This window comes from Sceloporus occidentalis, unplaced genomic scaffold (assembly GCF_023333645.1).
Source record: "Sceloporus occidentalis isolate IW3139 unplaced genomic scaffold, rSceOcc1.0.p SCAF_122, whole genome shotgun sequence".
In the NCBI taxonomy this organism is placed as follows: Eukaryota; Metazoa; Chordata; class Lepidosauria; order Squamata; family Phrynosomatidae; genus Sceloporus; species Sceloporus occidentalis.
Genome location: NW_028317102.1, coordinates 281,520 through 305,704, shown reverse-complemented (window position 1 = coordinate 305,704; position 24,185 = coordinate 281,520). Strand labels below are relative to the sequence as shown.

Genomic DNA, 24,185 nt, shown 5'->3' with positions numbered 1-24,185 from the left:
TTTGCCAAGGTGAGCATTCATATAATCACGCCTTTATTAGACAAGCAAAATGAGGGCAGAAGAGAGACTGGACGATACAGATCCCGAGAACAAACCAATGACCGACATTACATCTTAAAAATAAGCTATAACTCCTATGACCCTCAATATTCTGGCTTTATCCGAAACGCTTGGTGGCCCAAGGGGGTTGCAGGCTGGTGTCTGGCGAACATCGCCACTTTAGCTAGTCTTGTTCTAAACTCTCACCGTGGAAGGCATGCCAGGCGTGGAGTCGTGTTTAGGCTCACCCTGGCTTAACCCACAAAACTCTCAGCCGCCGGATTCCCTTCAAACTCACATTTAACCGCGTCCTTGTGTTTTTATCCTGGGTACAAAGCATGTCCCCGTGTCGGCAGCCTCCACAATCTTCACTTTTACATTTCCCCCTTCCTGTTGTTTTTCTCTGCCTTTTTTTCCCCCGGAGGTGATGGGTGGAGTTTAGAAGAAGAAAAAAAAAAAGGTACAAAGGTGAGAGAGCTGGTTAAAATGTAACCGCGTCGGTCTGTGTTAGGGGATTTTAAAATACCGGAGTTACATACGGAAGCAAAGGTGCCTATAGACTGTCTCCCTACAATACGTATCGGAAGATAAATCATGAAACCCTAAAAATACCCTGAAATAAAATCACAAACTGTGCTAAATTGGCAGGCTCAGTTTTTATTGCCAGGTTTGATGGGATAGATGTAGTACCTACAGTCTGCCACCAGATGGCGCACAAAGACAGGGTTATTAGAAAGAATCAGAAAACTCGGGATTTCCTTATTAATAGTTCATACTTTTCAATAACTTTTGTGGAAACCATACAACAAAGGCTGTAATTGGTTTTATTTTGCTGCGTAATGTATGTTATATAGCTGACATGCTTCCAGCTCGGCTGAAATATTCGAGGGAAAGCAAAACCCTTCCTGTGATGAGTGAGCAAATTTGTGCAAATCTGCCATATGAAGGAGGTATCTCAGCTACATGATCCCCGCGCAATAACATTTTATTGAATGTTCTACATCAACTGCAGCATCCATATTGCTCAATACTTTTTGCGTTTCGCTTCTGGGTGCGCACTTATAAAATGTCAAATCTGCTGTGTTCTTGCTTCTCAACAGGATAGCAAAAAACACAGAAAAAAAGTTGTGTATTAAAGGGGCATACCAGCCATCATATATGTTTTTATGCATATGATAGATGAGTGGTCCTTTTTCTTGGGGGGCGTCCATCTTGCAGAATCCCCCCCATATGCATTTACCCCTTTCCCACCCCCAGATCTATGCCACGCAGGAGACATGTTCAACCCCTCATACACATGCGCACAAATAGTTCCCATTGATATCAACAGGAACACTTTGATTGGCTGCTTTGGCCCCCTGAAGCTCATTGCAGCGAAACGTACGTTGGGGTTGGTACGTTTGGCACCATTCATCACCAGGCTTTTTGCTGTTTTCAGCCTTGTTTCTAGGTTTGGTTAGTAACTTTTGAGCACCAATGTAACATTGCTGTATGTTATTTCATTTGTTCCTTTTTACTTTATCGCTTTGGTCATCCTTGTGTTTCCTATTTGTGCCTTCATATACATACGTATTTCCATCCTCGTTCCCGTAGTCCTGTGCCCTTGTTCATAGGTACCTTCCTATATGTGTCTTGGTGCCAAGATGCTTTTATATTATATATATTTTTTGGATGTATTTTACTTTGTATATACCTTTTTTCTTTACATGCTCTCCTTGCAATAGGTTTTGGTGTTTAAATATGTACAGTGCACGTACCTCTACCACTATTGGTAGTTTGTTCGTTTTTGGTGTTTATAAAGAAGCCAAAAAGTAGAGCAAAGCAACAAACCAAAGAGGGGGGTGTTCTTCTGCAGCTCTGGAGCTGCAGCTTCTCCGTAAGGTAAGTGCTTTCTTTCATTCAGTTTTTTTTCTGCAGGTTTGATGAATGCATACAAATTATTTTCATATTCGTTGTTCAGGGGCTTCCTGGGAGACCGAAACGATCTTTTTACTGCGACTCAACAACCGTTCACCGTTTTGTGAATAAGCCCCTAAAGTTTTGTAGACTTATATGTTCAAAATGCATTCACTTTCTTTTCAGAAGTGTAACACAAAGACTACATTAGTGCAAGAGTTTTGATTGCGTCTGAATGCTACGCACGTACTTATTCATATAATAGGTAGGAGCTCTTTAAATTAATGACTTTGAATGTTTGGCAAAACAATGCGAGTATTCATTCATCCGCCCTCACAAACAGATTATTCATGCATTTTCCTATTAAACTTCAGTGGGTTAAAGCAGGGAGACGATTCCAACGACGAGGGGAATAAATCTCAGGGTGTGGTATTTGTACAATGAAAAAAAATATTGGAATACAATAGAGAAGACGTCTCCTCCGTTTGGGATTTATAAATAAATGCCCTTACGTTTAGTGTCGTATATAATGTAAGAAATCCTGCGAGGGTCCAGATGTCTTATGGATGGAGAAAAAAAAAATGTCAGGATGTTGGGCTCAACCTTAATTGCTGTCTTCATACAATAACAGGAAAACATCTCAAGACAAAGGAGATTAAACAAGGAGATCTGAGGACATTTAACCCTTCGGTACGCTGCTTGAACACCAGGCAGAGTTTGGTATAGTGAAACATCTGACGGCCGACCCATTGGGCCCCGTCTAGTCCACAGACCTTAATCAGTCGTTGGTCTCGTTGGTCTCGTCAGGAGCCATATGCCTATCCCATGGGTGTTAAAGTTCCCTCACTGTATTACTCTCTAGCACTTCTGCTGGGAGGCTGTTCCACTTATCTAACACCCTATCATTAAAGTAAAACGCCCCTACATTACATCTAAGCCTCTGACCCTCTAGCTTTAGATTATGGCCTCTTGTTCTATTACAGGAGATGCCTACCTGGTTGGCTTTTCATATTGGATAGGCAAAAATGCTGTTCTGGTTAGACAAAAAAACTGTTTTCAAAGCCCTTAGCAAAAAGATTTAGGGAGTCCTATCTGTAATTAGAATGATAAAAAAAAATAATTATACATAAACTAAGAAATGCAATACTTTGGATTTACAAAACATATGAATTATTATTATTATTATTATTATTCTTTATTTATAAAACTAACTGTATTTTATTCTGGATCTTAAGATTCTCATATCTTTTGACCACGTTTGACTGATGGAGGCCAAAAACAACGTATGTAATCTGCTTATACAGCCCGGGCTCCTGTGTCTATAGCTTTATTCACATAAATATAACAGAGAAGCTTTTAAAATGATTTTCTGTTTTATGGCAATGACCAATCAGTAATTGGTTTTTGGTCACATGGCAATTAAGCATTCCCTGAAAAAGGGTTTTGGTTTTCATTGGTAGAAGAAATGATGCTTCTAATGCCGCATTTTACTTAAACAGAAAAAAAATGTTAAGTAATCAGAGGGCAGGGGGATGCATTAAAGCACTTAAGGCACATAAAGAAGGTGCTTAGGGCTCTGTTGTGGAGGAGAGGTGACTGGATGTCCAATATGGCTCTTGACGTATTGGGGTATATTCACAAAAGAGACATCGGTAAACATTTTGAAGGGATAACCCTACCCGGGCACGTTCCTGAGCTGGGTTAGTATGATGTGAATTCCAATTAATGGATTAATTATGCTTAAGTAAAACGCGGCATTGGTCTACGAGACCAGCCAAGGTCTTCTTGCATGATAGGATTCCTATGGTTGACCCGTCATAATGTACAAAGAAGTCAACTCATCAGACCTTCAAACTCCTATATGAAGTTAACCTTCTAATGAGGAGCTCTGCTCTTATTCCTCAGGATACGAGGCTGAACATGAGCCTCTCCTGAGCGGGGACACGTGCCGTAGGGCAGGACATTAAGGCACTGTCCGCTCTCCATTGAATCCAGCGAGGGCTGTTTATATGGTGGCTCCATCTCTGCCATTCAGCCTGCCAAGGCCGGTGCCAAAAGATGGTAATACCAAATGGCACAAGCCGCGAGTATCAACCACCCAAATTACGGGGTAACATTTAGTACTGGACTTCAGTTTCTACTTGGATGGACCTTAACGCCCATTTTGTTTTGGAATAATCTTTTACGGCATGGAAGGCGAGCGGAGTTAAATCCACAGAGGGTCGCAGTCCGAGCCGAAGGGGTAGAAGGCGCTGGGAGCGCTGGTTCTGTGCCAAGTGCGAATGAATCGCAGGAAACCAAACAAGTCTAAGGCTTTGACCAAGTGAAGAGATTCCCCCATCCCCCAATAACAAAAGGCCCCCGGCTTAAGACAGTCCCAAACCGGAGACATCCCCCAGACTTCCTCTGCATTGTTCTGATACCGACCATCCAGACCCGGCGGACTTCAGAAAAACACGACGTTTTCTTTAAGATTCTAAACGCCAACAAGTGCCGACGAAACGGCAACGTTCCTATATTTTATATATCAGTAAAGGATCTTTCTCTGTCATGTTTATTGGGGGGGCTTTCAGTCTCGTCGGGGGGATTCATTCCGATAGCCGATCAATAAAGGATTAGCCTAAAAAGCACTGGGCAGTCCTGTCCTCCGAGGAGGGTTCTAAAGATCGCAAAGCTTTAGTTTTATTCATTAAATAATAGGAAACATAAGAAGCCTTTACACTTTCTATGGAAGCAACCTATCGTTGCTTGGGTTAGTGTCATAGGACACTTAAGCGTTCCCTGAAATATTCTAAATGATGCAAAGTTTTACCTGATCAAAGAAATATTGTGCTTATTCCAACCAAGTAGGCCGAACAGCAGCTTTTAATATATATGTGATATTTATTTAAAAGGATTACGAGCGGAGCGGACCACGGTTAAACCATTTAGCGTGCATGGCCCACACACTGCAGCCTGTAATGTGATCACTGCTACAGTATCTGTCTTTCCACGTTTACAGCGCTATGGAATATAATGGCGCTATATAAACAAATAATAATGATAACTGATTATTGGTAAAGTATATTGAGGTTAAAACGGAAGTGTCTGGGTCTTCATTCTTCAAGTCCCCATGAGTTGGGTAGGGGTGGGTTCTTAATAAAGTGAGGCTCTGGGCAGCCTTAACGGTGGAACCCCCCGTCCTCTTTACCCATATTTATAAAATTGGACACAAAGTAACAATTATACAAATACATAAAAGGCACAAACAATAGCCTAGGGCTCATCTTTTGGGAGGTCCAGACTCCCTACTAATAAATAATAGGATGGGGGGGGTCCTTTGGAGGAAGGCCTAGGGGCTAACGGGCCAATTTGAAGGGGCAGTAGGATCCTGATACTAATTGGCCTATTTTCAGAATGTGTTTTTGTGCTTTTTGGCAGAAATAGCATTACGGGTTGACAGGTCAGAATAGACAACGCGGAATGGACTCGGATAGTTATATATAACAATAGATTTTAGTCGTAGGGAAGTGAGGGAGGGGGGAGGCTTTTGTCATCTTCTTTTCCCAGAGTTGTTCAGACCGTGATTTCCTAAACTAGAGACCATCGCTGACTGTTGAGATCTGAGAGTTTCCTGTGTTCAGCTACGCCTTTTTCCTCTTTCCATGTCCAAATCCCCCGAAAATCTGTCCAGCCTAGAGGTGGCTAACGTGTGAACGAGAAAAACAGAAAAGCAAACGGGAAGGGAAAGCATTTAACAAAAGCGGGACTTGGCCAAAGAGCTGACAACCAGTGTGCGGGGCTCTGCAAATATGTAAACAGGCAAAATAACAAGAAGACTCTCTGGTTTTGGAATCCAAGCTATTGGTTACATTTCATAACTGGCAAAAAAAGCCCCAAAACATAATTTCTGGGCTAGAATCTCACGTCACGGGATCTGTTGTTTACTTGGATATGGTTGGATGAATTGTTATTATTGACGATCTTGGAGTAACGACATTTTATTGTTTGATTACGAAATAATCAATCCGTTTTTGGTGAAATCACGGCTTTGCAGACGCGGTTCTGAGCCGGTTCCTCTGGAATCGTGTGGATTTATTAAGGGTGCATGTGGAACACATCCACGCCAGGAATTCCCATTGGGGTCTTCGTTGAAATACAATGTATTTGCCTTTTCTGATTCTTTTCTTCGTCTATTTGCCTTCAGCCAAAATAGGTAAGAACCCTTTTAAACGGTATTATTGTGTTAAAAATGCTTAAACCTTTTTTTTATGCCCTTCTGGGTTTCTGCTCAGGACCCAACTAATCTTAAAGGGTCCCTAGCCCACCAATTTATCACTGACGTTTACACGCGGAAACATTAAACCCACTGCAGAAAACATTATTGATCGGTAGGAAACCGGAAACGGAATGTCCAAGATCCAGGATCGCTAATGGTAGAGATACAGTATGTTATAAAATACAATGAATTTAACCTATTTAAAGCAAAATACCAATTACCTTTTGAAATACAATACAAGAGGCATTTGGCGGAGAAACAGGGAAGGGTGGGCAACATTTAGTCCCGGGAGTGTAGTCCAGCCCGGTGGCCCAATACAAAACACACCGTGCGATATCCAAGGCTTTATGAGACACATAAAGGGAGTTTGAAAGGGTCCTGTCAGAGTATGAATCCCGCCTGAAGTCCTTGAGTACCCCAGCCACGGGCCATATGTGGAATTGCTGGTAAAACACATGGGAAAAGATGGTGGCCAAAACCTTCAAATGACCCCTACCCTGGGAATAACAAATAATCACGGAGAGAAATATCAGGGGACTACTCTGGGCTTCATGGGACCAAGCCAACAAGAAACCATTGAATCCCGATGTTATGATGAGTGGGTTCAGGCGCTAAGCGTTGTCTCACCGTGAGAGGGCATCACGGGGAGCCGCCTGGGGCACCTAAATCAGAGGGTGCCTTTCAGTGGCGTATTCTTCCTAGGGAAACAGGTCTGAAGGGAGGGCAACCCTTAGGCTGTATTACTAGGGACCTAGGGACAGACTGTCCCATTATGACCCACATACCTGTGCCCCTTACATATCATGTTGCCAGTCCCTCTCTTCTAGGAGCTCAGAATGTTTGGGGGTATCCGCTTATAATTTGGGCGGGGGGACAATGAGTACTCCTGCCTGGTGTACCTGGTGCTTTCGGACTGGAGCAGGGTGCCTGCCACATAACTACAAAAGATCTCCAGCTTTGTTGAGCTCCACAGTCACAAGACCAAAGGAAGATGATTACAGGAATCGTTCTTCAACCACAGCTAGAGATGATTTATCGTTGGGTTGCCAAGTAGTTGTGCAATCCTACACGTTAAAAAAAAGTATTACGGGGCCTGTGAGCCAAATAAAGAGGTTATCAAAAAGATCACTTTATCACGCAGACTTTATCTCAATGCTACGTTGTTTCCTCTCCGACAAGTAAATGTTAGCGATGGAGATAAAATATGGAATGGGGGGTTGTTATTTTATATGTCGCCGTCGTCGGGACCCAGTAGCGTCACCCGCATCTCTATCGATAACAGGGTTAGCCACCTATTATTAAAGTATTAGTGGATTTTAAATGCTAGAATGTGTCTCGAATGCTAAACCTTAAAAGTGCCTCTGTGTTCTTTCCTGCGACAGGAATGCTGCTTATCGGCACTTCCCATATAACAGAGATAACAGCCTTACAAAACATCCATGGTCCATCTAGTCTGCCCATTGCTCCTGTTATAAAGACTCAAACCTTAATCAGCCCTTGATCTCGTTTCCATAAGCCTATCCCATGCAAGTTTAAATTCCCTTACTGTCTTAGCCCCTGCCACTTCTGCTGGAAGGCTGCTCTGCTTATCTACCACCCTTTCAGTGAAGTTAAAGCCCTAGAGTTTGTAGTTTGAGAGATAGGACAAGCACAAAAATCCACGTATCCCTTTGCCTCTCTTACGTTCTTCTGCTTGTCCATTACCTTTTGAACAATCTATGTAGCGTATGTTTAGCTACTTGTCTGAGTCAAATCATATGAACGTCCGGTTCCAGCTACGAGCAGGAAAGGACAAGACTTTTTTGTCAGCTTAGTGACTCATTCCTTCACTGATTTTTGTAAGGGTGACTCATTTCTTTACGCTACCCAGAATTCTTGGCGCACGCAGGATGTCCACTCAGTGTTCTCCACGTAGACCCTGTAGCTGCAATACAAAGCTTCATTTCATAGTAAAGAAAGATGGCGGAGCCATGGTCAATACATGAGGCCGGTGAAGTGACGGATTAGGAGAAGTTTTTCTAGATTTGATCTCAATTTCATCATCAGCCTCCAAACACCCAAATCTCTTTCCTTTTTACACTTTTCCATTTCTGTAGGACCAATGAGGAACCTTTTTCTAATTACCGTACTCAAGGAATAGTATATAAAGAATATAGAGCAGCTATTAAAAATGTAGTGTTTGTGATCTCGTTTTGGATTTGAATGAAGGAGAATCTCACCAGGGTTATCATGTCACATGAGCCAACAAACTTGTGTCAGATATAGAACAGAATGTGTGCTGCTTATACCATGTGCTATATATCAAGACCCCCAGTTGGATGTAGATATTGGATGGAGTCTCAACGCCTTTTCCTGTGACAGGAATCCTGCTTATCACGGCTTCCCCTCGCGTTCCTCGGGTCAATTCAGACGTTCTGCTGCAGAACCTTATATTTATTTATGTTTGTTATGGGAGCTGCAGGGCTGTCTCCATAAATCGAGGCAGATTACCTCCACCAATCGTACGTTGTGAGCCGTGCCTCCCAAATTCGCTCAGGACACCTGTTTATTTGCCTCTTATACTTTCTTGTGGAATTAGTCGTCTACCTGGTGGTGTCACTGGGGATTCCGACACACTATATGGCTATATATTGCTTTGCCCGCCACTACGTCAAAGTACCCCAAGTTTGGCGGCTCCTATCTAATTTTTTGCGGCTTTCTTACCAAGGAGCTGAATCAGCGAGACTGCGCTGTGTTTTAAATTCTCAAGCAATTTTAAGCCTTCTCTGGACATTTTATTTGCGGAAGTGTTTAATGAATGCCAGGAATATGCATTGATCCCATACTGCCCAGTTGACAATACATAGGTAGATAAGAGATTTTTTAAAGGAAATTATATTTCCTTTTTTTGTATATTTTTCACAGATATATATATATATATATATATGAATATATCTGTTCATTAGGAAAATGTTGCTGCTCTTTGGCCTATAGGGGAACCATTTATCTGTTGCACTTGATTAAAAGCCCTTCCTGAGCCCATTCTAATTCAAGAGGCTTCTCTCTGATAAAATCAGGAGGCTTTCGATGGATACAGTAATAACGTTCCCTGTGATTTATATTATCCCAAATCTAATCACAGTATGAAATAAAGTTTGTTTCCACATATTCATGGAAAAAGTTATAATGCTGCAATAAAAACATATTCTTGACTCACCGCGTTATCTTTCGACGACCATCGCCCTGATGTGCTTTATTTTTCCACCTGTAACAGGAGCCGTTCTTGATGTCACCCTGGTGTCTGTGGCCCCTTCACATCGTGGGGCTGACTTCACCTTGCGGTGCGTGACAGGGGAACGGGACATGAAAGGCTCGGACTTGCTGATCGAGCGTGATAACACAATCGTCCGCATCCCGTCCAAGTCTCCATTCCACACAAGCTCACAGGGGAACGAGGTGCAAGCTCGCGGATTCTCACCCAGCGAGCTAGTGGGTGTTTTTTACTGCGCCGGGAAGGGTTCGGCCGAACTGACCAAAATACTGTATGCCTATAACAACCCAAACGGTAAGCGTCTAATCTCATGTTGGCACGGTATAGCCAAAGGCTAAGACAATTGTTGTGTTTCGGACAAACTGCACGAAAGAGAAAATGGGGAACAATAACCAATAAGTATATTTTAACGACAACCCAAACATAACCCAAACGAAACAAATGGCCCTATTGTGTGTAGTTGAATATTATATATAATATTATATTTTATTTAATATTTAATATTATATTTTTCGCCATTTTATTTGACTTATATTCTATTGGTTTAAAAATACATTAAATCACGTAATTTAATTTCTGTGTTCCCAGATGATATTTTTGGGCAGTTAACCGGTTTGCGATCACAAAGATAAATCATATTCTTGATCGATTGTCATTAGTAAGTAGATGGGGGGCCGATAGGTAAAGTTAGACCCTCTCCTGCCCAGTGTTCACCATGATGTGTTCGCTTACCATCCACAAGTCATTTTTTATTAATTAAATAATATTTAAACAATTTTAGTAGTTCATTAACCCTAAAAAAATATGATTTATTTTGTTTGTAATAATTAATTCATTAAGATATCCTGACAAACAAAGAAACACAAAGGCCAAATATTTTCTAGAGTTCTCACAAAGAAACAAAACAACATAAAATCTGTAAAGTACATTCTTGAGGACAATAAGCACTTTCCCCGGAACGTTGTGAAAAGAAAAGAAATTCTCTTGATATGGACGTCCGTTTAAGAGCAGGAAAAGAAGAGGAACGATAAGACTTCCCATAGAGCAGACTCTCTAAACAATGGGAGTCACCAGGACCTCAGCGTACAAAGTTCCTCCAAGAGAACCTTCTGAGTGGATCCTCCATGATTGGCTTTTTTTTTTTTTTTTTTGGTTCCCAAATCAAATCCGAGGTCTCATGAAACGCAGTAACAATACTTTTCAGTAGAACACACATTTTTCTACAAACATTCATGCCATTTTCCCCAGAATTGGTCAAATTTATATCACATCATCCGTGTTTCTACGTTGTAAAACTGACACCGAACGTACAGACCTGGTTTAGCCAGTTTTACACCTGTTTTTAACTGTTTAGGTTTATATTGATAGACTGTACCCTCTCTTCCTGACACTGTCTACAGTTACCAATCGTGATCAATCATGAACTGTAACTCCAGGGTCATTTTTTTATGCTTTTTTTCCCTCCCCAGCGGATCTGCTTCCCGTTAAAGTCACTGTGACGGTGAGTGTGAACCAGGATGTCCAGCTGGAGGCCAAGATCAAGAAGCAAAAAAACAATGACATCTTATGGAAATACAATGGTGAGTCATCGGATTTCATCGGAAATCTCTTTGGGTTCTCGGGTTTGCATAGTGACGTTGGTGAAATGTAACATTGCAACTCATCACAACTCGCTGTTTAGTAGTTAAACCCCAGAATTCCATTGTAGTAAAAATGGAGTGTAGACAACCACAAATACAAAGAAGTCAACCACTCGCCGCACCATCGCAGGGGTATTAATAATATATGGGAACCGGCTTTTCTTTCAGGAACCTTCACACAGACGACATACAAGGAGGGGGTGACGGATGGAATTGCCCGGCTGACCATCAGAGGGGTTAAAGTGAGCCAGGCAGGAGTGTACAGCGCCGGGTTCATCGGGGCAAGTCCTCTCCTGAATGCCTTCTTCAGGCTCATTGTCAGAGGTCAGTAAAGCCCCGTCAGATATCACTGCGTGTATGGATGCTCCTCAGACCACGCCAGCATGTTACTCCAGTATTTATGGATTCTGGTGCAAATTATCACCATAGCAACCAGAAGAAATAGCCTGTTGGTTGCTATGGTAATAAGACCACTTTTAAAAAATTTCCACTTTTAATACATAATGGATAATGATGTCATAATTTAAGGAGGACACCTTTATTTTAAGCTACATGAACATTCATAGGTGGGCTCCATTCTACCATATGTTTATTTCCGGTGGTCTGTTGGTATATTTGGCACATGTTTGCTAGCTAATAGTCATTTATGCAAGAAAAAAAATGTAATGTTATGATCGTGCTGTAAGATAATTCTTCATGGAATTACACTTCTTGTTGCAGGGTGTCCTGATAACAAATGGGGTCCCTCGTGCCAGAAAGAGTGTCTTGATTGTCTTAATGGTGGGATTTGCCATGACAGCAGCGGAGAATGTATCTGTGCTCCGGGATTTATGGGAACCCATTGTGAGAAAGGTATCTGATAAAAAAGAAACGTGTATTAAAATACAAACAAGGAGAATAAAATGATCTGTCGGAAGTCATTTCCATTGGTTTCCCAAACTGAAAAAAATACAATTTCCAAGAATTCTTTTCAGAATTTGATTCTCACGGATTCGGTCGCTTTACTTTACGTGTCACATGTCCTCATACGGTAACAGCCAAGCGCTGATTATGGTTCATGGTTAGTGGACCCCAAGAGACCCACTATACATATTTTAGATTTCTCTTCCAATTCTAATGGTTATTATCATATTTTTCTATATCACAGCCTGCAGGGAAGGAACCTTTGGCAGAAATTGCCGGGAGACGTGCAAAAGAGAAAACGGCTGTAAAGGTCTCATTTTCTGCCTTCCTGATCCATACGGTTGTTCGTGTGCCAGCGGCTGGACCGGCCCGAACTGCCAAACAGGTGCCCGATCACTGCCATCCTAAGCATTCTAACCATATTGCTTGAGTAGACTTTTTAAAAGCTCTTATCGTAAATATATTTTGTTTCAAGAGGCTGGCGTCTTGGGCGCCCTCTCACGTAAATGTAATATGTCACATTAATGCCCACCGTAAATAGTGGAAGACCTCGAGATGCAGCATTGCATTACAAACGCATAAAATACCCCAGTAGACCCCTCGGTCTTATATATGGTGGGGCTGGTTCTGCGTTAGACTAATTGATCATGTGTCGTGTTGGCAGCCTGTCCGGAGAGTAAATATGGAGCAAACTGTGCCTTGCAATGTGAGTGCGAGAGCGGAGGATCTTGCAACAGATTTAGTGGCTGCGTGTGTCCGTCGGGCTGGCACGGAAAAAACTGCGAGAAGTCAGGTAAGTTACCAACTGCCATCATACTTCAGTAAAGATGGCGCCATTTGTATTTATAGGCAACTTTCAGAACCGCTAACAAGTTTAAGTGAACACTTTGACACGTTCCATTATTGCAGAATATATATATATATATATATACTCAACACGCATTACCTAGTCCTGAATTAAACACATTGTATCTTCATAGAACAGGGGCGTCCAACCTGCGGCCCTCCAGCTCCCATACTCCTCAGCCAGCCCCATAGCTGAAAGAGCATTATGGGGGATGTAGTCCTGCAGCAGCTGGAGGGCCGCAGGTTGGACACCCCTGTCATAGAAGAAGCACAAATGGATTTAGTCAGGGGGTTGACTGTAGTTATGACTGCAAGTATTAATTACTTTAGGAAAACCTTTAGAGAGTGGCCAAATACCCTTAGATCAGAGCAGCCCATGAAGAAAGTGCCCCTCTTACCCCTTTGCTGGCCATTTACTGCTTTCTATTAAGTTCTTATACCATCTGAAGACTAACTCCTCAATAGTGACCCGTCGACACCTGCCCTGCTACGCACCGCAATCCGATGACATAGTTCTTTGGATTGTTGATGCAGGTTTGTCTCTTATCACTTTGCAGACAGGATTCCCCAGATCATAGACCTGCCATCTGAGATCGAGTTCAATGTGAATTCTACAGCCCTCCTGACATGCGCGGCATCTGGTAACCCCCAGCCTGTGCGGGAGAGCATCGTGCTACGTAGACCAGATGGCGCTGTGCTTGCGGTAAGTCTTTCCTTCAAGGGATCAACCATGTCTTTCAATTTTAAATTAATCCCAAACATAATTTAGAAATTTCAATATTGCACTCACGGCAAAAAGTCTTCTCCTTTGTGGGACAAAACTTCTCTCCCTAGCCCATTGGGTTTCTCTTCTTTCTCTTGCCATGGGTTTCTTCTTTCGTTTTTTTCCTTTCCCAGCTCACCGATATATTTATTTCTCCGTCTCCCCAATTTGTTATCACTTTCTTCAGGCTACTAAAGCAGTGCTAGACCAGGAGCGTAGCACCTGCGAGTTCATGGTACAGTCACTGAGCCTGGTGGACAATGGACTTTGGGAATGTCGCGTGTCCACCAGTGGAGGTCAGGACAGCCGGAAATTCCAAGTACATGTTCGAGGTAAGAACATTTTTCCTGTGGCATTGAAAGTATAACCAAATTAGAAAGTTTAGTATAAGCTGTATTTTAATGATTTATTACTACGTTTACCAAGGAATCATAATAGCGTGATGTATCAATGTGTCTGTTCTCCATGCAGAGCCCCCTGTACCTTTGGAGCCACCAGTTTTGCTGGAAAAGCACAGTCGGAAATTACTTGTGGCTCCGTTTCGACTTTTCTCAGGCAATGGACCCGTTACTTCTGTGAAGATATTCTACAAACCCAAGGATGGCAACTCTCACTGGACCACTATCGTAGGTAAGATAAAGCTCAGGCCATAAGGATAGGTTACTTTATATCATAGACAATGATCCAGGGTATGTCTAAACTTTAATACAATACTTCCTCCATGTTCCTTGCCCTATACACAGTAACTTTCTTGATGGGGTTGGCCAACTGTAATATTTTTGTGGCCAAATTTCTATTGTATAGGCAACCTTGCAAAACATATTAAATACTCACACATCTAACCTCCTCCTCTGCTTTGATTCCAGCACTAGCATGCACATTATTATGAAAAATATGTTAAAATCATTAAAACTATATATACTGTTTTACGCTCTCTGTTCAAAGTATAACATAATAAATATTAATAAAAAATAATCAAAGTGACACTAAAATTTAAAGTAATAAATAAGTGTAAAAAATGCTCTAATCATCTACAAGTGTCAAAAAACCCAATATATAACCCAAAATGCAGTGAGAACAGTAAATACAAAGTGCTTAAAAAAACAAACCAAACCAAAAAGAATTATTGCTGAATAAATACACATTAAATATTTACGCATATATGGTTTGATACTGTGTTTGAGTGACTGTACAAAAACATTGTAACATTGTTTCATTTTCCACTACTTTATTTGGTTTGTTAGCATTTATTTTTGGTGTTTTTTGAGCACTTTATATTTTAGAGATAAGCTCTCGTTGCATTTTTTGGTTTTATACAATCTAATAAACCTCCTCTTGGAAAGACAGCTCCAAACCATATTGTTAGATTTCTCTGGATTTCTGTGCATTAACCAGAAAATACAATGAAATAACCTGTTTGGACGTGTGACTCTTAGCTGAACAGAAAGACAACATCAGTCTGGAGAACCTCACGCCTCTCACGGCTTACCTGGTACAAGTGCAGCTCAGCCGGCCGGGATCTGGCGGGGAGGGCTCCTTGGGGCCCTTGGCTATTATGGAGACAGATTGCCAAGGTAAGTGTGCAACAAAAAACCTTTTTATGGAATCCATTTACAAGTGATTAGTCCGCTAGATCTAGAAGTTGTTTGATTTGATTGACGGTTACTATAGCATTACGATCATCCAATGGACAATGTCAACTATAATTGTACTTTTAATTAAGAACTTCACTTAATTAAGAGCTACGTGAAGCAGAGCCATCATGGTCATTGAAGAACAATAAAATATAAATAACATATATATAAAATCTGAATTCTTTTTTCAGAGCCTGTGATGAAGCCTGTCATCAAAGGTTTTTCTGTAGAGGACAGGAACACGCTGTATGTCAACTGGCAATTGCCCCCAGGGCCAGCCATTGGCACCGGCTTCTTGCTGCGAGTCTATCATCCCCATAACCATCTAGTTCGGCAAGAGAACATAACCACAATGCTTGTCATGTCAGCCCGGATGTACGGTCTCAGCACCAACAAGGAGTATGTCCTCAAAGTTCTAATCTACCATTGCACAAGTCTGGGTCCCCCATCTGATCCCTTCGTGATCACGATCAACAGCAAGGGTGAGTCATGGAAAGGGCGAGGAAGCAGGGATTATTTCAAGTGTCTGCCAATCCAAGATGGCAGCCAACACAGTTTGAACTGCGGTTGAGTTGACAGTTGGGTTCCTGTTTAATTAATAAAGCTAATTAAAGCTGAATTATATCAGACAACTCAATTGAGATGGCAAGAACTACTTAATGTATCTGCCAGTTCAATCCATCTTGGAATTTTGAATAGACCATTGACTCATCTGTATAGACGAGAACTCCAACCCTAGGATCTGCAATGTCTCTGTAGAGGTCATTCATAAATTCATGTTAAAAAGAGGGTACACTTGTTACTAATACAATGCAATGCTTAAAAATATAGTAAAATATTTAAAAGTACTATATAAATCAGAGACATGCAGTGTACATAACATCTCTGACCCTGTAGGTCCATCGCCCCCAAAGGATGTACATGCAATCCCCATTTCCAGGGACACTGTGAAGGTCACCTGGTCGCCCCCCGATGACCCAAATGGAGGAATCATTAAGTACACAGTTGAGAGCCACAGAGTAGGAGTCCCCGGCGAGCAGCAATGGGCCGACACAGAGAACCAAAACCAAACGTGGTATAAAATCAGTGGCCTTAACGCCAGCACCGAGTACCAGTTCCGCGTGCGTGCGAACTCCAGGGTACCGGGAGACTGGAGCCAGCATGTCACAGCATCTACTAACAGTGAAGGTAAGAAAAAAGCTTTCCAGTCTCATGTGTATTCACTTTAAACTCTCCATGAGACTCACCATCAAAGGTGTCCAACCTTTGCTTACGTGTATAAATGTACGTATATGGTCAATTCCTGGGGTTATTGCATTATTGAATTTTAATACGAGGTTCATTGTAAACTTATACTCCAACCTTAATGCTAACCGATGTTCTTTGGTATTTCTTATTTTGACTCCACGACCAAAATCATGTAACAACACTGAAGGTTGGATCAGTTAATATTGTGATTACGTTATTATGCTTTCCCCTTAGAATTACAAGATATTATACCCAGCATGGAGTTCCGGAATCCTCAGTCCTCTGGATCAGATCACCAACTAATTGTGGCCATTATTGGGTCGGTTTCAGTCACCTGCTTCACCATCATTGTTGCTCTTCTTGCCCTCTTCTGTATCAAAAAGAACTTATTTCGCCGAAAGAGAATGTTCACTTACCAGTCTGGATCAGTAAGTATCATCGATGGCTTACTGTGGGTTATTAAATGTCCTCTGCAAATGAGGTTTTGGATTGATATACCACTCCAGAACCCAACGCATCCGTCGGGAACCAGCTGAAAAAGGGGACGATAGGAAAACAATTGTCAACCTGAGTCTCCGGTAACTTCAAAAGGGATTTGAGGTTTTAGCTGCTCTTTGTAGCAATTTAATACATTCTGTTCCCTGCTGCGATCAACCACCTTTGCAGATGTTCATAGACTTTACTTTTTGTGAATCATCAAATATAAACCCTCTCTCCTTTGTATTAAGAAAATGATATATTGGATAATATATATATATATAAAAAAATGGCATTATGTCTAAACTCAGCCCCAGTTACCAGCACTCGTATCCAACATGCAAATATATACATTAAATGACCATTTGGCCAAAGAACACACGCTCGCTTGCCATGTCAAAGCACCCCATGGAAGGTGGGGTGAAAATACTGAAATACATTGTGACAAAGCTAAGACGGGACAGATGGGCTTCCATACCACGTAAAGATCAGTGATAAGAAAGAGCATAGGAAGTATTTCATGTACATATATGTAGGTTTGAATGGAAGATCTGCTAATTTATTGTATATTTTGGCTATAATATATATATTGTGTGTTGTCTAAGGGAGAGGAGACCATCTTGCAATTCAGTTCTGGAACGCTGACCCTCACTCGGCGCCCGAAACCTCAGACGGAGCCAATCTCCTACCCTATTCTGGAATGGGTAGACATTAAATTTGAAGATGTCATCGGAGAAGGAAACTTTGGCCAAGTCATCAAGGCCATGATTAAAAAGGACGGCGTGAGGGTGAATGCAGCCATCAAGATGCTGAAAGGTGTGGAACCTACAAAAAACAACGCGGTTTGTTCTCTTGTGGATGAGCTGGAGCGACATTAATATTCCTGGGTTACCCACCATTACTCCATTACTCACCTGACTGCGGTATCTAGGGATCATGGGTGTAGTTAGGGGGGCTATAAGCTAAGGGTCCCTAAGCAAAAAGATGTAGGTGGCCATGATGGCCAAGTGGTACAAATAATGATAATTAAACAAAACCACAAAATAAAATGGACGTCAATACCCAATACTTAAGATCACAACACAAAAAGCCAGCTATGGCCATGCCATGTTGTCAGATTGTTCTTCTTAGGGGAACGATTGTCCAAACCACACTTTTCATACATGTACTTTTTGTTTAATTCTTATAATGTAAGGCTTTAATGACATCACAACCAAATAAAGCATTTTTTTCCTGATCGCAGTTGTCGGGCGCGAACATCTCACCGCTTCTCTACGCGTTAATTGACCTGCAGCCGTGTATTTATTCGCTATAGCCTTGCGTGCTAATAAAATATGTCTCCGTTCCAGAATTTGCATCCGAGAACGATCACAGGGATTTTGCCGGAGAGCTGGAGGTGCTGTGTAAACTCGGTCATCACCCCAATATCATTAACCTACTGGGAGCCTGCGAGTACCGAGGTATTACACTATTACGCTAATTATCATTATTATTCACCTGTTCCAAATAAAGTCAACATCAAGGACAGATTTAAATCACTATTATGTATTTTTTGATACTTTATTTGGCTATTTATTATTGATATAACTATTTATTTTTTCACCTATTTATTTATTTATTGATCGATCATTGATTTTATTATTGATGAACTATTTTTATTTTAGGCTATTTATTAACCATAATTTATACTACATATGGTGATTTTGTTAATCATTATTTAATGCTATTAATTTATTAATTTTCTATTTTTAGGGAAATTGTAGAATTCTAGATAGGTGTTTTTTTTGCTGGTTTATCATCTATTCTGTGTTATATTGGATTCTAAGTTTTCTTCGTGACACTCTTTCCCCAGGTGGGATCCGTTTCATTTTTATTGCTGTTTTATTATAGTGGGGGGTTTTTTGGCGCTGTTTTCTCCCATATGCGACAGTGTCTGTATTGCTTTACGAAGGTGGACAAGAAGGAGCCGCTATTTTATTTACCCTAACGGACCTTTATTATATAGGTTAATTTAGAGAAGGGGCAAAAAGGGTGCGATAACTGAATATAGTTATATAAATTGCTATTTAGCGCGGCTGTCACAGTTTAATATTGTTGGATTTCCTTTAATTTTGGTCTGCTGTTGAGGAGTGATAAAAATACATATTTCCATATATTTATGTTTTATATATTTATATAAATATATATATATACTACTTTCTTTCCAATTGCCGATGCGTCAAGGTGTCATTACGTGGACATTTCTCTCTTAAACAGGATACCTGTACATTGCCATTGAATACGCTCCTTACGGGAACTTGCTTGACTTCTTACGGAAGAGCCGGGTTCTTGAGACCGATCCGGTATTCGCCCGGGAGCACGGCACGGCCTCCACGCTGACTTCCCAGCAGCTGCTGCAGTTCGCGTCGGACGTCGCAAAAGGAATGCAGTACCTTAGTGAAAAGCAGGTACGGGGGCTTAGGAAGTAGTAGCGGTCGTTCCGAACTCACAGCGCCGCTAGCGTCCCGTCCGCGCTAAGAAAGATAAAGTAACAAAACTCATATATAATATAAGTGATTAGGGCCGGCTTTAAATGAAAAGACATAGAAGGAGCCCATAAAGAGATTCCATTATACAAAAATTAGGAAATTTACTACAAAGTGTCACGACTGCGCAGCCGTCTCTTTCCTTTATCCGTGGATTTGGGTCCCGCAAATAAACAGGGACCCTATCAGCCGCTTAACCTGCTTGTGTGGTGGCGCCGCGTATGATGGCGTTGAATGTGTAAACTGAGGAGTGTGATGTCATATTCCGTATTTTTTTTTTTTTCTCTCAAGTTCATTCACAGAGACTTGGCTGCCAGAAACGTTCTCGTCGGAGAAAATTTAGCGGCAAAGATTGCAGACTTCGGGCTTTCAAGAGGAGAGGAGGTCTACGTGAAGAAAACCATGGTAAGAGAAGCAGAGAAGTCTAGATATGACAGCGACGCGTTTCATTTTAAATCCATTGCAAGAATTATGAACTTTACTAAAATCGCAGAATCTGACAACAAATAAGATCCATTCAGCCCATCTTTTTCCCGCTGTAAATACTCAAACCTTGGTCTTTTAGACTCACGCGCCATACGCCTATCCCATGCATGTTTCAATTCCTTCACTGTATTAACCCCTACCACTTCTGCTGGAAGGCTGCTCTATTTAGTAAGTCAAACTTTGTTACAGAGCATCTTGTGACTTTGCAAATTTAAGTAAAACTACATGCTTTAATAACACTTACCAATATTTGTATATTTATTAGTCAGCGTGAAGGGGTAGGGTGTTAGATGTTCCTCTTTGCTATGATTTATTATAATGAGTCCTGTTGACTTTTGGTATGCAAAACATTATTAAAAAGTACTGATAGTTTTAAAAACACATTAACACAAAAAATATACGTTCCAGTGGTTAAAGTTAACTTCTCATACGGGGCAATTCCTCTTGAAATCCTTATATAAGCTCTTATAACCAGCTGTTAAACACCCTGCCGGCCGTCTTCTGTTTTATAGGGGCGCCTGCCTGTACGTTGGATGGCAATAGAGTCGTTGAACTATAGCGTTTACACGACAAAGAGCGATGTGTAAGTTGTGTGTTTTACAAAATAACGATCGCATAAATGGGAATGCGAGGTCGGTGGGGAGGGTCGGGGAGGAAAAGTAAATGACTATTTCTATTCTATTCTGTATTCCAATGTCATCGGATTTCTCTCCCCAGATGGTCCTTTGGGGTCCTGCTTTGGGAGATTGTAAGTTTGGGTAAGTCGGATGTTGCTATCAAAGAATGGTTGCACCTAGGTTTGAGGAAAAAGTCACATGAGGGAAATCCGCTTTATTGGCTGCTTACATACCTCCCAAGTGTCCCTGTTTGGGAAAAGTAGTCCTTATTTTAGCCCTAAGATCCGTAAAAGAAAATTTTGTTTTTCGGGTAAATGGAATTAGGCGATGTGGATGAGTCAAGGGTTCTCCTTAATGGCTCTGGTAGAACCTCTGCTTATGGGCTGATTAGACTAAGAATCCCCCCAACCCCATTTTACATTCTCAATGTTCTTCCCCCCCATATCTGCCCCTTTTACCTACCTGCCCTCAACCCCATTCTTCAGTTCCATTGAATCCATTGACATGGTTATTATTATTATGATCTGAAAACACATTATATTGTAATTTAAGCACCATCTCATTCAGTAATGCTCATTTAAGTTACTTTTTTACAGGTGGGACACCGTATTGTGGAATGACTTGTGCCGAGCTGTATGAGAAGTTGCCCCAGGGATACAGAATGGAAAAACCGCGGAATTGCGATGATGAGGTGTAAGTGGACATCCTTGCCTTGTTTCAGGCAGAAATGCGCTGCACGCCTGCCTCAAATCTGCAACCTCAAGGTTTCAGACGCCCCCCACTAAACACATTCCACAAGCTCATGTCTATGTCAAATCAAGTTTACAATATTTACTAATGAATAGGATGTCCCTTGGATTCCCCTAATTATCTTTTTAATCTCAATTTAGGAAGGGAGAGCAGTGGAAGCTGCATTGATAAAAGGAGAATGGAAGAGAGAGTAGGAGGAGGAGAGAGAGTGTGTGTATATGGATGCGGTTAGAGTGAGTGTTTAGCATGTGTGTGTGTGATCATGTAGTGTTCATGTGTGTTGCTGTATAGTTTTAGCGTGTCTGTGTGTGTGTGAGCATATGGTGTTAATGTGTGTTACTGTATGATATGTGAGCATATTGTGTTAGTGTGTGTTACTGTATGATGTGTGTGAGCAGTGTATGTGGCTGTATGGTTTGCTTCCTTTGCTGCTGTCTCCTGGATCAAAACAGAATATATTTGACCTTTTTAATTTGATGGATATATATATATCTATATATATGATAACTTGTAAATGCCCAAAACATGGTAGCATGGCTCATAAGTTGGCTGAGCGATTTGCCAGCTGTAACTCATCTGAGTTTAAAAGAATAAGGGGATTTCTTGTTCTAGGTATGAGCTGATGAGACAATGCTGGAGGGACCGACCTTACGAAAGACCACCCTTCACCCAGATATCGCTGCAGCTCATCCGCATGTTAGAAGCCAGAAAGGTACATCCCTATCCGATTCTTTGCGTCATCGTACATTTTGGGCCAATGTTTCCCTTAATCAGGTTTTTTTTATAGAAAATGTCTTCTCGTAATTCAGACTATTTTGTGTGAGCCCAGTTACACATAATAGAAATCCTGCACCCAGGCATCGGTAACCTAAGGCTTAGAGGTAAAGACCACCGATGTCTATCAGCTCCAACCCTTGCCTGATTAAACCTAAAAGGCACCAAATTGTAAACTTGCCGTGAATCCACCCGAAAAGCAATCATCTGATCCCCGGTACCACAACACTCTCTCACGTTCCTGCACTCTCTCTCTCTCTCTCTAATATACAGGCATACGTGAACATGGCTCTGTTTGAGAACTTTACCTACGCGGGAATTGATGCCACGGCTGAGGAGGCTTAAAGGACCCAGGACTGTCATAAGACGTCATGGCATCAGCTGCTGGACATGCGGACTTATTGAACATGACCCCCAGCGCTGTGCCGTAGCCCATGTTCAAACGGACAGTATCGTATGATAAAGCTAACGGCGGGACGCTACGGTTCCTACGGGGAACCTCTCGCACAGCCAGCCGCGTATGCATAGGACTACTGCACGGTGTGGATTTGTGCCTTTTAAATAGTTCAGTCTACTTGTTGTTTATACATTTTGTGTCTATTAATAGTGTGCGTGTCTGTCAACGGGTGATAAAAAAAAATGTGAGGCTAGCCTCGCTATTGTACAGCTAAATACTGCCATATATATATATATAAAAATGTATCAACAAGTTCATCAACGTTTGTGTAATGTACAAAATATTGCGTAATGATTCAGTGGTTTTCTTTTATGCAAAAGAGGAATGTGAAATTCTATTTTCCCGAGCCTGTATCGTGAAAAATATTATGCCGTCATTTGTTAATAAAGGTTACCTAAAATCATCATTGCCAAAAAGTCAGAGCATGGAACACCTGTACGGAAAGCTAACTGATCATTTTATACAATTATATTATTATTATTATATATTATTATTATTATTATTATTATATTATTATTATATAAGTGGGCTATTATAAAAAAAAAGTACTAGTTGAAAAGTGATCTCACAGTATCACCATGGCGACAACAGAATGATGTCAACAGCAGGGATATGGCTATGGTGATAACTAAGTCCATTTTTTATATTTTTCCCTCGAATTGTTCTTCATAAATAATGCATACTTTTTACTGATGTATTCCTAAAATAATAACTGTGCATCGCTGCCTCTTTGAAACCATTTTTATCAATTAATTACTAAAATCATACAATTTGCCATAGGATAAGAGCCATTTGGCCCATCTTTTCAGCAAATTTTTTATAGCTGCTGTATGACCTCAAACTTTTACTTTGCCCCTTCCTATGCGTATTATATAGTTATAGTTATCCCCATCCAGGCATATTCTCTGCACTGTACTAACCTCTAACGCATAAAGCAAGCCTATAAACAACAGTATAATTGATTAAGGAGGAGATAAATGATTGATCCATGGCCTTAGACTCTAGCAAGACAGAGAGTGCTCTGTCCACATGGGCCATCTTTCACACATATGTTTTAGCCTAAAACTTGTGTTTCGATGATCTTTTATTCCTCCCCTCCCAATTTTAGAAAAACTCCTAAATCCATTTAATCCTCAAAAACACGCCTGATCATTTTTATTTTTTTTTGTCTTCTTCACTGGGCTCTGGAGTTGACCTTGGGGTGTTGGATCTTTGATTTGCTCTAACTCAACTAAGACCGGGTTCCAGAACTCGCTTGTTTTAGCGTGATTATGTGTGCAGGCAGGCGAACGTCCAAGTAGCCCTAATTGTCATGACATTTGTTTTTGCATGTTCGTGACACATCAGGTTTTTGAATGGAGATCCCATAAGATCTAGATCCAATTTAGAAGAACGCTCTAAAGTTCTCCCTCGCCCCTGTCAGCCCCTCTCTGCCGTCTCTTCTTATTTCTCTGCCTGGTTCCTGCTGTTAGAGATCAGAAGTCTCCCCCTCTGTGGCCACCCACAGGATGCACAGCCTTCTCCGACCATGTCAGATGGCTGCTCACCACACACTCCGGTGGTTTGGGACTCCCTCCCTCACCCCCTCAAGACATGCATTTCCTGAGACTCCAAGTTATTTG

At 41.3% G+C, this 24,185-nt stretch overlaps 1 protein-coding gene across 1 annotated transcript; it reads left to right on the top strand.

Annotated features, from left to right (window-relative positions):
- Positions 1-1,316: 1,316 nt before the first annotated feature.
- Positions 1,317-22,451, top strand: LOC149282128 (tyrosine-protein kinase receptor Tie-1-like). Its single transcript, XM_089498576.1, has 25 exons — positions 1,317-1,419; positions 3,841-3,885; positions 8,679-8,771; positions 9,444-9,737; positions 10,913-11,023; positions 11,252-11,407; positions 11,804-11,935; positions 12,231-12,371; positions 12,651-12,779; positions 13,390-13,535; positions 13,783-13,927; positions 14,067-14,225; positions 15,032-15,169; positions 15,421-15,711; positions 16,127-16,417; positions 16,712-16,905; positions 17,560-17,770; positions 18,304-18,414; positions 19,211-19,401; positions 19,771-19,884; positions 20,478-20,548; positions 20,683-20,723; positions 21,179-21,275; positions 21,945-22,044; positions 22,380-22,451. The coding sequence occupies exons 1-25, from the start codon at positions 1,317-1,319 to the stop codon at positions 22,449-22,451; spliced, it is 3,576 nt and encodes a 1,191-aa protein (XP_089354702.1).
- The last annotated feature ends 1,734 nt before the right edge of the window (positions 22,452-24,185 follow it).

Excerpts from the sequence above, each read along its gene's own strand:
- LOC149282128 (XM_089498576.1), top strand. The coding sequence starts at position 1,317 with ATGTTCAACCCCTCATACACATGCGCACAAATAGTTCCCATTGATATC. Across the intron at positions 3,886-8,678 it reads CCTGAGCGGGGACACGTGCC|ATTACCTCCACCAATCGTAC; the intron begins GTAGGGCAGGAC and ends AAATCGAGGCAG. Across the intron at positions 18,415-19,210 it reads GGGAGCCTGCGAGTACCGAG|GATACCTGTACATTGCCATT; the intron begins GTATTACACTAT and ends TCTCTTAAACAG.